At 36.7% G+C, this 13,658-nt stretch overlaps 1 protein-coding gene across 1 annotated transcript in view; it reads left to right on the plus strand.

Annotated features, from left to right (window-relative positions):
* The window catches only part of LOC126199052 (modular serine protease-like), a 310,593-nt gene that overhangs the window by 145,130 nt on the left and 151,805 nt on the right, over positions 1–13,658 (plus strand). Inside the window, exons 5-6 of the mRNA XM_049935760.1 lie at positions 7,073–7,201; positions 7,287–7,492. Of these exons, the coding sequence (XP_049791717.1) occupies positions 7,073–7,201; positions 7,287–7,492 (335 nt within the window). The remainder of the gene's footprint in view (positions 1–7,072; positions 7,202–7,286; positions 7,493–13,658) is intronic.

Here is a 13,658-nt window from a genome sequence, read left to right on the forward strand (position 1 = left end):
GAAAACAGAGGATCATTAAAAAATGACCCCTATGACAGGAATGAGACTGAATTCAAAGTGAGGAAACATTAAATTTGTGTACCACAAGGTTTGAAGCTTGACCCACCCCTGATCTTAGTCCATGTCAATGATTTATTGGAGACAGTGTAGGATTCTTCAAAAACTGTGTTTGCTAATGACACAAGTGTATTGATAAAAAGTTGTTAATGAATAATGAGAGTAAGGCAATAATGCAACAAAGGGGAACCTGCCATTGGTCACTTTCTGATGCAATCAAAACCTGGCATGGTGACAGAAGGATGAAAATAGAGGGGCACCTCTTTTGGCGTAGGTGCAAGCACACAATAGTTTGCGAGAAAATTATGGTAAAAGTTTCAATGTGACTTCATCAGGCTACTCTTGTGGCTTAAAACAAAGTATGTTGGTAGTGCAGTGGCTAAGTGCACAGTTTTGGAATTTTGTGCCCTGTGTTCAGATTCAATCTTACATTCTGTTTTTCTTCAGTTTTTACAGAAGTATGCAACACTAGTACTTTTTATGATATCATTAAATAAAATGGAGTTAATGGCAAAAGAAATAAAAACTTCAGATCTTATTAAAAACATTTTATCATCACAGTTGACATGGATTGACACTTTCCAGAAAGACCAACAATTTTCATTTGTCTCCAGAAGTTAGTGATAAATTTGGTCCTCAAGTCCATCACAATGTAAACCAATCAATGGAATTACACTGCAATGTGCACACAACAGCCACAAAATCTGGAAAGCTTACAAACAAAACCCATCACCAGTTAGTGGACAAAGTAAAGCAACTTTAAGTAAAAATACAGCCATTTCTGTACATTATTGACTTGTGGGTTGGGAAAAACAATCCCTCCTTATATGATAGGCTGTTTGTCAATGAAATCAAGATACTGAAGTATTCATTGAAAGTAGCTTCTCCTTAGTGTATGCCATTATATTAGCCCTGTGACATATACTTCTACTGAGAGTTAAAGAATTATGTTAGCTGATTGCAGAAGTGCCCTACTCTCATCACACAGCAAGGAGAAATCACAAGTAGAAGTGATGCAATTAAAATACAAATCTTGATCCATAATTAATACTGGGCTCCAGCTGCTTTTGAGAAAATGCTTAGATACGGGTAGTTTGCTACAAAATCATCACAAAGTAGTGAAGTTGTTTTCAAATGATATTCTCACAAAAAAAGGGACACTGATATTTGTGCCTTCACACATTGCTTGTGATATGCTGAATTTTTATGCTTTGAATGTTTCTACAAATGTACTGATTCTCTTGAAGTATGAAAGTAAAAGTAAAAGTAAAAACTTACATACTAAAATTTTTATGTTTTTCATTTTCAGTTACTGTTAATTATATTGTATTGTATAAGATTTGTGATGATACGCTCTGTTTTGAATAAGATTTGAAATGCTTATTTCTTTTGTTGGTAGTTCCATTGTATTTCACAATGTCACAAGAGATAATAATGTGATGTACATCTGCGACAACAAAAGAAAAATGAAACACGAGATTGGGTTCAAACATGTGGTGCAAAATTTCTAAACTGTGCTCTTAACTACTGTGCTACAAACTGACTTGGTTTTACAATTTACAAGTGGACTGATGATGTTGCATCAAAAGTTTGACTGTCATTTTCACAAAAGCTATTGAGTGTTGGCACCTGCACCTTTATCAGCCTTATTTCACCATGCCAAGTATCAGAGAGTGATCTATGGGTTTTCCCCCTTGCCCCTTGTAACATAGATACTACACAGGAATCAAATGGAATTTTTGTTTATTCAAGATAATTTATGAGTATTTTTGCAATATATTTTAGTTTCTGAAGGGTAGGAAATACTAACTTTTTTATATGTCTGGATCATCTACTTTGCTGTTGTTCAAAGTCATTCCATTATCTGCAGGAAGTCTCCATATTCATTTTTAAACTTTGCATAAATACATGGGTCTCAGGTTATCATAAAGCAAATGACTGAACTAACAATTCCTAGCTTCATTCACTTTTCTGTGTTCACATCATCTTTCATCATACAATTATAGAGACTTTTCATAAGTTAGAACACTTCACTATCCTGGCCAATCAACAAATCCTTACAGAGTCTACTCACAACCTCATAGTCATCATCATTCAATAATCTGACAGCAGTAAGGTCTCAACACCAAGTTGAAGATATTAAGATTCAGAGACAATACATTCCAAAGATTTATTTGAATAAAAATAATATATGTACTTTTTATATTAAACTGAAATCAAGAAATTATACTTTCAAAATAAAATAACTGTTCTGTATTCTTATCAAAAAGTTAAATAAAAAATAATAAAATAAAAAGGCTAATAACTGGTTTTATGGATGCAACAAGACCACACACATGATTCATTATTGATGGCATCCCTATTCAAAAGTAAATCTACATCTACATCTACATCCATACTCCGCAAGCCAGCTGACAGTGTATGGCAGAGGGTATCTTGAGTACCTCTATTGCTTCTCCCTTCTATTTCAGTCTCGTATTGTTTGTGGAAAGAAAGATTGTCAGTATGCCTCTGTGTAGGCTCTAATCTCTCTGATTTTATCCTCATGGTCTCTTTGCGAGATATACGTAGGAGGGAGCAATATACTGCTTGACTCCTCGGTGAAGGTATGTTCTCGAAACTTCAACAAAAGTTGATATTTTATTAAATTGATTTGTCAAAATTTTGTGTATGCGAAATGTCAAATTGAACACAGAAATGAACTCCCATATCTTAGATGCATTACAAGGTCCAAGTACATCCATACCAGATACACCAAGGAGAATAATGGAACAGACTTAATACTGGTTCATAGAAAACCCCATAACCTTTATCCTGCAAAAACTTGTCTTATGAAATTTCATACAATTACAAATGACTTACAGCAACAAGAAGTAGAGATCAATGGGTATACACTGTATGAGGGCCCATGTCTGAAGTTTTTGAGTATCCATGTAGATAAGAAACATAGGTGGCATCAGCATGTGGAACAGATAACTAAAATGCTCAGTTCTGACCGCTTTGCTCTCATAAATGTCTCACAGTGTTGACCTGCAGGAGAGACTGCTAGCGTCCTTTCATTCAGTTCTGTCCTATGGCATTATCTTCTGGGTTATTTCAGATAATGAGAAAAAACAAATGTAATGTCTGGTGCATAGGTAGGCAGAAAGATGCATTATTGAATGAGTACATGATCATTGGAAGCAGTCACATCCACAAAATATGTATGAGTATGAATATGGATAGATTTAAAGTGGAATGATAACAAACTAATAACAGGTATGGCACATGTCAGACTGAGATTCATTGGAAAAATCCTTAGTAAGCGTAGTCCATCCACAAAGGAGATAACTCACAAAACCCTCATCTGAGCAGTACCCATACCACTTGACAGTCTAGGAACAGAACCAGATAGAAGGAATAGAAGAAATTGATAAGATCCAAAGAAGAGCAGCACATTTAGTTACAGGTCAATTTAAAAAACACAAAAGTGTCATAGAGATGCTCATCAAACTCCAGTAGCAGATACTACAAGAGAGGTGCTGTGCATCACAGTGTGGTTTATCATTAGTTCTGAGTCTCTATGTTCCAGGAAGAATCGCCCATAAATAGATTCCTCCTATGTATATCTCACAAAAAGATCACAAATGTAAAATGAGAGAGATTGAAGCTCACGTGGAGGCTTACTGACATTCATTCTTCCGAGTAATTGTTTACAATTGGAACTGGAAAGGGGAGAACTGATGGAGGTACAGAAAGTACCCTATGCCACACACCGTAAGGTGGATTGCAGAGTGTAGATGTAGATACAGAAAGCGTTTATTTTACAGAAGTGTGGAATGAGAATATTGTATAAAGTTGACAGTAGAACATTTTGCAGAAGCCTCTTCTCGGACCTATGGGTTGTTACACTTACATGCCAACACACATTCTTCCTAAAGGTGGTTAATAACAGGACTGAATTTAGGATGGACTCAGCTATTCACAACCAGAAGTATAAATAATTTCCACGTAGACAATACTCCCCTCTCTACAGTTTGAATTGGAATCTTATAATCTTGTAAAAAGTCTGTAACATGTTGCTGGTGGTATCAAGCAGGGAAACCCCAAATATTTGAAAACAAAGTAAAAGAATACTTCATTATACTCTCCTTCTACAATTTAGCTGCAATGTTGATATTCCTTTCTGGAACTTCCATTGTTTGTAACTCCAATCATTTACATACCCACCCATAGTATGCATATTTACGAAATTACATTCACATCAGACCATGTTTTCTAGGTGCTCCACTGTTTATTCTGTGGTATTTGGAAAGAACTTTCAAAAATTGACTTCACCAACATAACATGCATACAACTTGTTCAATAGTAACAATAACAACACTGCAAACCAGCATTCCACTACCAGGATAAAAAGGGTCAACAAATGTTTACCATACTGGTTTAAAAAGTTCTCAGTTTACTTGCCACCTCAAATTCAGATACAATCCCAAGCTTCTAATGATTGTCTACATCAGTGTCATTTGGGGGCTACGTCTGACTGTCATGAAACTGGCAAGGCTTCCATTTTAATGCCCATATGATGGCATCTGGTTGGCTAGCTTATATCATGATGACATCTCATACTAGAAGTGTAGACCAACTTTTGTAGGATAACCTAGGATCAGAATACTGAGTCATCAACTTGTTATTCCTACTGCTGGTCTGGGGCGTGTGACAGAGGAGTTAGGATCAAAATTATTGAGGTTTTGGGGCCACTTGTTGACATACTGCCTGATAGCAACACTGGATAGAGAACACGAACATAATCTATGGATTATAGAGTGCCTTCTCAGTACACAACAACATAAAAAAAAATTTCTTATCTTTACTGAATTCGCTGCATTCATACTTAACAATTTGATGCTGAAAATTTGTTTGCCCTGTCCATACCTACATATATCTGAGGCTCATCAGTTTCTTATTGAAGCAACAAGTCAAACTAACCTTTCACATTCACCATAAAGCTCTCAGATGAACTTCAAGGTTAATTCCTTATGATACCTATTGCCACTTCCCATCTCCCTTTCTGTCCAGGTCTTTCCTACCCTGCATAATTCAGCCAGAAGGACTGCAGTTTCCCCCTCCTGTTTCATTATCTTCCCCTGTCTACTACAGAGCCAACAAAACCACAGATCAGCCTCATTTACTTCCCCAATTCCCACACCACTAGAGTCACCCCAATGGACAAATCTACAGCACCTGTCACACTCAACCCCAGAACTAACAATTCTATTGCAAGTTGTTCACTTCTCACCCATGATAAAAATAGTACTTTAGGAAGATTAAGCCAGTTAAACTAATGATAAACAAGAAAAGATATTTACAAAAATTAGACCTACGTGCAATTGTGTGTAAACAAACTACTAGTGCAAAGTTTCTGAATCAGACAATTTAAATTTATGCTACATTCCAGAAATATAAAGTAAATAAAGAAGGGATACACTCTAGTGAAATTTCTGGATATAAAAAATAACAAATAAATGAGATTCTCCAAGTTTAATGTGTGAAATTGTAAACAAAAATAAGACTACAACAAAACTTTATGATCTTTTCATGTTGTCTGGAACAATGCACAAAGAAAAGCGAGACATTTGATAGTAAGCATAAAAACACAGTAATACACTTAACTACTGAGAAATCTGCACTAAATGAACTAATATTACAATCTAAACAACTTATTTTTACAAGAGTACAGAAGCTGGCACTTCTTTCCTTTCAGAAAGGTGATCCAATATTGTGTTATAAGCTAGATTCTCAAAAATATTTGAAAAAAATGGGGAGGAGTTATGTGTGACTATAATTAAAGTTCACTCCCTTATTGCCACTTTTGTCAATGAAAATTGGTACTGCACATTCCAAACTGTCAGGAAATAAACCTTAACTCATCACATCAATTAACTGGAAGGAAACCTATGGGGTGGGGTTGTGGGATTTTAAAGTTTGGATAAGATTTCGGTACATTGGTTGGATTATCATTATATCCAAAAAAGTTACTGCTTATCAGTACCCTAACAATTTCTGTGCTCTTTGACAGCTGATCTGGTATAAGTGATGTCTGGTGGTGGAGTAAGCAGTACTTGCCTACATAAATAAGTGGGTCTGCTTGCAGTGGTTCATTCTTTTCTTTTTACCCCTGTGTTTTCAGTGACAGTTAGGAAGAATTAATTGAATGTAGTGGCCAAATATTTGGCTTGGAAAAAAGACTTAATAAATGGCAAATTTAAAAAATGAGTATAATCAAATATGACTAAAAAAGAAAAATTCAAGACATATCTAAAAACAAAGATGATGTGACTTACCGAACAAAAGCGCTGGCAGGTCGATAGACACACAAACAAACACAAACACACACACAAAATTCAAGCTTTCGCAACAAACTGTTGCCTCATCAGGAAAGAGGGAAGGAGAGGGAAAGACGAAAGGATGTGGGTTTTAAGGGAGAGGGTAAGGAGTCATTCCAATCCCGGGAGCGGAAAGACTTACCTTAGGGGGAAAAAAGGATGGGTATACACTCGCACGCGCGCGCGCGCGCGCGTGCACGCACACACACACACACACACACACACACACACACACACACACACACACACACACACGCACACACACGCACACACACGCACACACACGCACACACACGCACACACACGCACACACACGCACACACACGCACACACACACACGCACACACACACACACACACACACACACATATATATATATATATATCCATCCACACATATACAGACACAAGCAGACATATTTAAAGAAAAAAAATTTCAAGACAAGTATATTTGTTTTTAGACTGCTTGAATCTGTTTGAGTCACATCGTGTTGACAGTTGTAAATAGTACATGAATATGAACATTTTTTTGTTTTCTTTTTTACTGTAAGTTGTTCATTGTATGTTACCATAGTGATACAAGAAATTTGTTTGCAGTGACACTAATAAACTCAATTTAGATGCTTCTGTAAGACAAATAAATTTCTGTTTCAGTGCTGATGAGTTCCAGTGTAAGTCTGGGTCTTGTATTGCATCATCAAGTGTTTGTGATGGAAGACGTCACTGCAATGATGGGAGTGATGAAGCACGTGCTCTTTGTGGCAGTGGCATTGATGGTGACAGGTAATAATTCATTTATGTTTTAAGAATTATTTCCACATACTGTACTGCACCTAACTATCATACTCTTTTTCACATGTTCCAATAGACCCTGCTTGTATCCAGCAACCACTGAACATGGAACATACACAGTCTTGGGATGTGAGTCATGTACACCTGATCCTGGTAAACCTATACAGGAGGGTACAACTATCTTGCGGTACACTTGTGATCCTGGATATGAACTTAAGGGTGAAAATATTCTTTTTTGTCGCAATGGGCAATGGAGTAAAAATACACCAACATGTGAACAACGTAAGTAATGCTTCAGAGCACACTGACAGATCTCCATCAACTTTGGTCTGTACTCTTGACTACTTAGTGACCTGAAGAGCAGTCTTGGGTTGTGTTTCAGATCCTTAGTGGCCTGAACAAACCTGCTTTTGGTTGTTTGGTTCATAAAATTATAATTAGGAAATTGAAAAGTGTTGTCTTTAATGGCAGCCTTCTTGCATGGATGAACACTGGACTTCTAAATGGAAATCAGATGGTCATGTTGACAAACTGGAACTGAAAAAGTAAAACTAAACTCAGAACTGGGAAATGTAGAATGTGAAGACCCACATAATTTGATACTGAGTTCTAACCTGTTCCTAATCTACATAAATGACACCCATTCACTTTGATTAATAGCTCAAAAATGGTAACATTACTTAATGCAAACATACTAATCAGGGCCACAATCTGTCATATTGTGCAGAGCTCAAATGATAACTGTACAGTCCTTCAATTCACACCAAATAATTTGTCTTAAACTCACAAAGATTCGTTTAATATAATTTCAAACAAATGAAAGTGACATGCTGGAAATAAACATTATAGTCATGCACCTTATAAGACAATATGTGTAAAACTCCTTGGGGCAATTGAATCAACACACTGATTAATTAATAAAGAATAGGTTGTTCAGCACCTTGGAGAATCTTTCATTCATTTTGTCAGTTTGAAGACCAGGGTGCTGACTAATTTAATGTCCTTTCACTCACTGTTCTTTTATGGAATGGTCTTCTGGGATAGTGCCAAGAATATCCCTTATCCAACTACAAAGGGTGGGGAAGATAGTTTCATTCTTCTCGGTACCAGAGCACTTGAGGATTACTTAAAAAATCACAAGTGTCAGCTAGGCGTGCATTTACCAAAAAGCGAGTGACTCTGTGTTGGGCCCCTATATGTCATCACCTTACTGTAATGTACATAGACATGCACTGATGGGAAAAAGGTTTGCTGGGAGTGACTATCAGAAAGTCCTGGCTGACTAAACCAGATACTTGTTCTTACTGTGCCTCGCCTTAGCCACTCGAATAAGACCAAACTCCTCACTCAGCTAAGAAGAGGGCATAATCCAGTGAGATGTATAGCATACTCCAATGAGAGTACCCTCCAATATACGGTGCCTGTGGAATACAGGTTTCAGATTGCCCCATTTAAACTGATTGTATTTTACATTTGAGCAAGAGGATAAATGCTAGGTTACTTGCAAATCTACTTTCTGTTTGATGAAAGTATGGATGTGGCACAACTTCCTAAGTTTGGTGAAACATCTGCTCTATTTCTTGTGTTATTAGGATTGAAATTTTAAGGGATTTGTTGAGTAACTGGCTCATCCAGGTATTATGAAAGTGATGATCCAGTTAGACTTCAGCAGGTTTTACTAAGAAGATCAGATGCACAGTCTATTGTGAATGTTATAGCCTGATGGGCAGGTCAGATATGTGTGAAACTGGGAGTGTATTAAATTATAATTTTGCATTAATCACATTCATCTCAGACTATTTTAGTAAGTATCAAAATGTCTTAATAATCTCACCATATGTCACTAAACCCAACAAGCTGTCATCAGAATGAATAGCCACCAAACTGGAACCAAGAGCAAAGTAGACCCACCCCCCTCTGGCACAACATGCAGCTGAACATAACATGCTAGATTTTGATGGCTGCTTTACAATCTGAGCCATATGGATCCTCCCTTCCACCAGCAGCTTTTCTGAACTATACAGACAGGAATTGTCCTTACAACATATTCTCCACCCCTGAAATTATCTCAGCCTCAACCTATGTATGGTAACCTAATGTCCCTGCACACCTACACCATTCACCCAACAGTTGCTGCTCCCCCCCCCCCTCCCCCCCGCATCTTTTGTATGGCATCCTCTGCCAATGTATCAATCCATCCTTTCCTCTTCCCTCCCTGCTACTCTACTTCTCTGCTCCCTCTCCCCCCCCCCCCCCCTCCCCTCCACAGCCCAATTTCCGATGTTGCAGCTGGCAGTCTCTAGCCCTGCACATCCCATCAGGCACTCTTCTCTTCCCCCACATGTACCCTGCTATCCCTCCCCCTTCACTGCCCTCCTTCAGATTGCTCCATCTGGTTATAGCTTCTAACATTTTTAAAGATGATTTAAAGTGAGAAGTAGACATACAAACTTCCCACTTCTTTTATACGAGGTGACTTACTTGAGATTCGCAGCCGATCTTCTTTGCTGGCTAGCTGGCAGCTGGAAAAATCTCTTGACTTCATCTCTGTAGACTGATGTTAGGTATGGGAATATTTAAGCCTCTCTCTCTCTACTTGTGAAATAAGTAGATATGCAAACTTTACTTTTCATCAACCCACAGTATATTTGGACTCCATACGGAATAAAATCCTTACTTTCCACATACATATATGACTTCCAGTAAGTCACTCGCTCCATCCAATGTCAGAAACAAATTTAATTACATTTATAATAGAGCTGGCTTAATAACCACGACTCTGCTTCACATGAATCATAAAATAGGTCTTGCCTCTACCAATACTAGATTAAGAGTTTTCAAGATTACTTTTTTCAACTGTTCTGCTTTCACATAACAATAGTCAATGTCACAGTAGGCACAGAGATGCATAAAAACTCCATGGTTCTTCCTGTAAAACATCTATGGATTGCCTGACAAGTACTTGTTGGTGCCGTTCAACTGCCACATCTACTTTCTTCTCGTTACTGACTTTAAACCTGCACACACACAAATATGTGATGTGCATTAGGTAGGATTTTACCATCCCACACTCATATCTAGAACATCGTGTGTTCGAGATGGTAGAAGCCTGAGTGGTTCTAGAATTCACACAGAAATTCTCGAATCACTACATATCCCCCACCCCAGATTAAACAAACAATATTTTATACATAATCATTATGCAACTAATATTGCACATAATAACACTTTATATTTCATCAGTATACATGTGCTTTCTTTCAATAACTGTGAACAATCTTTCACTTCCTGTTTCGCTATTCATTCTTATTTTACTTTGACCTGTGGTTTTAGTCAGCTTTTCTAATATTTAGGAATTGTGAGGACTGTTTCTCTTTTCTTTATTTTGCTTTTCAATCGAAAACTTCAGGTGTTTATGACACAAGAGTAATCTATTTTCTATTCTTATCTTTCTGTACTACCTTTTTCCTAGTATGTTCTATTTTCACTATTTTCATTTTTTTGTAGTTTGTAGTTTGGAGGAACACTGGGTGAACTGAAAGTGTTGTTTTGGACACTCATTTATTTCTACAAAACATAATAATGCTAGTCATTCATAGAATTTATACTTTCCAGAATAATTCCTATGAAATTTGTGATTTTTGTCACAATACTGTCCCCTTCTCCTGGGATCAGTACCTATTCCTTATTTGTGGGTTGACCTAATGAGAGCACTTCCTCTTTCCATTCTGGGAAGAACGCCCCTTATAAAACACCCCTATTTTTTAGGCCACAGGTCATCCAATCTCCACATAGGTACACCTGCCCTTCATACTTAGTGAATGCTCAGTACACCCCCATTATCATTTCTGAGCAGGCCTCATGGTTCATTACCCTAGTATACATTTCTGTGTATAACATAATTAAGTATTTTCTGGTAAAGATAGATTTATATCTTAAGCTTGACACTTATTCTTTAATACATCATTTACTCCCCAGAGTCCTCGTCTACTTATCAACTTTTATACTTTCAATAGGTATTATGTTAACATATACTATTCATGTCCCACTGTCCTTCAATTCATTAGAGTATTTATTATACTGACATTTCTTATTGATCATCATGGTTAACTTTCTCTCCTGCTTTCATTTTCTCTCTTTGCTCATGCCTCTTTCATAGTTTATATACACATTTTCCTTATGTATATTTGATTTAGAACAGTCATAACTTCCTATATACAAGTGAATATTTCTAGATGTACCCACATTTTCCCCTACAACACTTGATGGTTCTCACATCATGACAGGCTTTCTAGTCTGTAATTGTATGTTTGTGTACTTGTGTATATGTGAATGTGTGTTTGTGTAGTCTGATTCTTTGGCCTTCTTATCTAAAGTAATATGTAGGTTATTAGAAACCATGCTAATAAAGAAGGACTTCAGTGACAAGTTTATGAATATGGAAAGAGGGAAAAATGGACAGGTCCTCAAATGAGAAGTAAGAAAGGAAAAAATAGATATGGATGCTAGGATCAAAGAAGAGAAAGAAGATAGCCCCGAAGACATGAAACCCTTTCCACCATCATTCCCCAGGATCCATACCTCTCAGGTACTTGCGTGAGATGGCGGAGGAGGTTTGGTGTTAAATTATCTCCTACAGAACGGACTTGTCCCACCTTCACCATCGAAGTCCCGGAAGTAAATCCTAGCAACCCTATGGAAACGGCAAATGATGAAGAATCAGGCACACTTGTTTGAGATGGTTGTTTGAAAGGTGTGCTGTGTGTTTTGTGTTAATCATGATTTATCTGTTCATGTAAATCATGCTCTTATCTATAATACCCACCCCATTCAAAGCTTTATACAAACCCTCCCCTCTATATCACATCTCATAAAAGGTATAAAATACTCTATACAAAATAGAAAAATGAATACACTACAATATAACAATTGTTCAGCTAGTCACATCTTATTGTATTTTGCATAAATATAATAATCTATTCAGTTTATTTTGTCTAGATATCACTTCTTTTTGGTGATTTTCTTAAGTTGTTATCTATTTTATAGTCATATTTGGTTTTATAAGCAGGATAGTTCTAGATTTTAAAGGATACATGACAGAATAGTTTAAAATTTTAAAGGGATTCGGTGCAGGAAGACTATTTTGGAAGAAACACCGAAAACAACTCGGGATCAGATGGTTGTCATTCCGCCTATTAACTCAAAATGTTAATGTCCCTGGGGGCTAGATGACTCTATCCAGGACCCATGGATCTGATATTAACTTTTCTTTTGCACTGAAAGACCAGTAATTTTCTTTAAATTTCTTTTGAAAGTCCTCCCAAGAGTAAAAATTCTCAATATTTACTGTAATCCATTCTCAGGCCTCCCCAAGAAGGTACCCCACAGAAAATTCTATTTTTTTAGAATCTTCCCAATTTTTTTGGTACTGCTTGGTTAAACCTTCCTAAGAAATGGGACGGATATATCCTCCATCCAGCTTAAATTTAGGGAGTTGTCTAGATAGCCCTGAATTAGTTCCCCATTGTAAATCAGTCACAGCTTCACTAGTTAATACCACATTAGGTGAAGTTACCCTTTTTTCTACTTTGTCCTGAATAAGCTTGAATTCTCTCCACAAGTCGTCTATACCATTCCTGGTATCACTAAGTTCAGAAAACAGAATAGGCGATACGTACCCAGATGTTATTCTCTCGTTAACTTTTCGATCTATAATTTCTTCAAATTGTTCCTCCAAACTACTTACATTTATGATAGTTCATTATTTTCTCTTTGAAATTTCTTTCTATATCATCTACTCATGTACTGACACCTGTAATTTGCAATTGAATAATCGGTGTTAATTCATTATTCTTATCTACACTCTCTTTCAAAATATTCAATACCTGCTTTACAGAATTAAACTTAACATTGCACACGTTTTCAGAAGATCCTACTTTTCATTAATTTTGGATTCCATGTTATTACATCTGTCCTCAGTGTTAAAATCTAACCTTTTTGATAAGTCTTTGAAATTGTCATTCTGTTTCTGTCTAAGGTCAGTAAACATTTGATTTACATGAATAGTCAAGGAATTAGTCAATTCATTCTTTAAATCTATTTTTAAATTCTCTACTCTACTATTTAAAGCATAAAATTCAGTCTTAAGAGCACCCATGCCCTCACATAGATTACTATATTCTTTGCTTTGTGAGTCAACTTTGGCATTTAGGTAACCTAGATTTGTCGCTTGACTATTTAAAGCTTCACTCTGGGTACTTAATTGAGAATTTACCAAGCCTAGTTCTTTACTTAGAGTCACACTTTGATCTTTGATTAAATTTACCAACTCAGCCCAGTCAGGTGTTTCTTTGCTAAGTCTCATAGCTGTAGCTGGGTCTTGAGTTTCTCCAACTTCTTGTAAATTTTCCATACTCTTAAATGCCTTAGCTCTCGTAATCATTTAAAA

Source organism: Schistocerca nitens, chromosome 8 (genome assembly GCF_023898315.1).
Source record: "Schistocerca nitens isolate TAMUIC-IGC-003100 chromosome 8, iqSchNite1.1, whole genome shotgun sequence".
Taxonomy (NCBI): Eukaryota; Metazoa; Arthropoda; class Insecta; order Orthoptera; family Acrididae; genus Schistocerca; species Schistocerca nitens.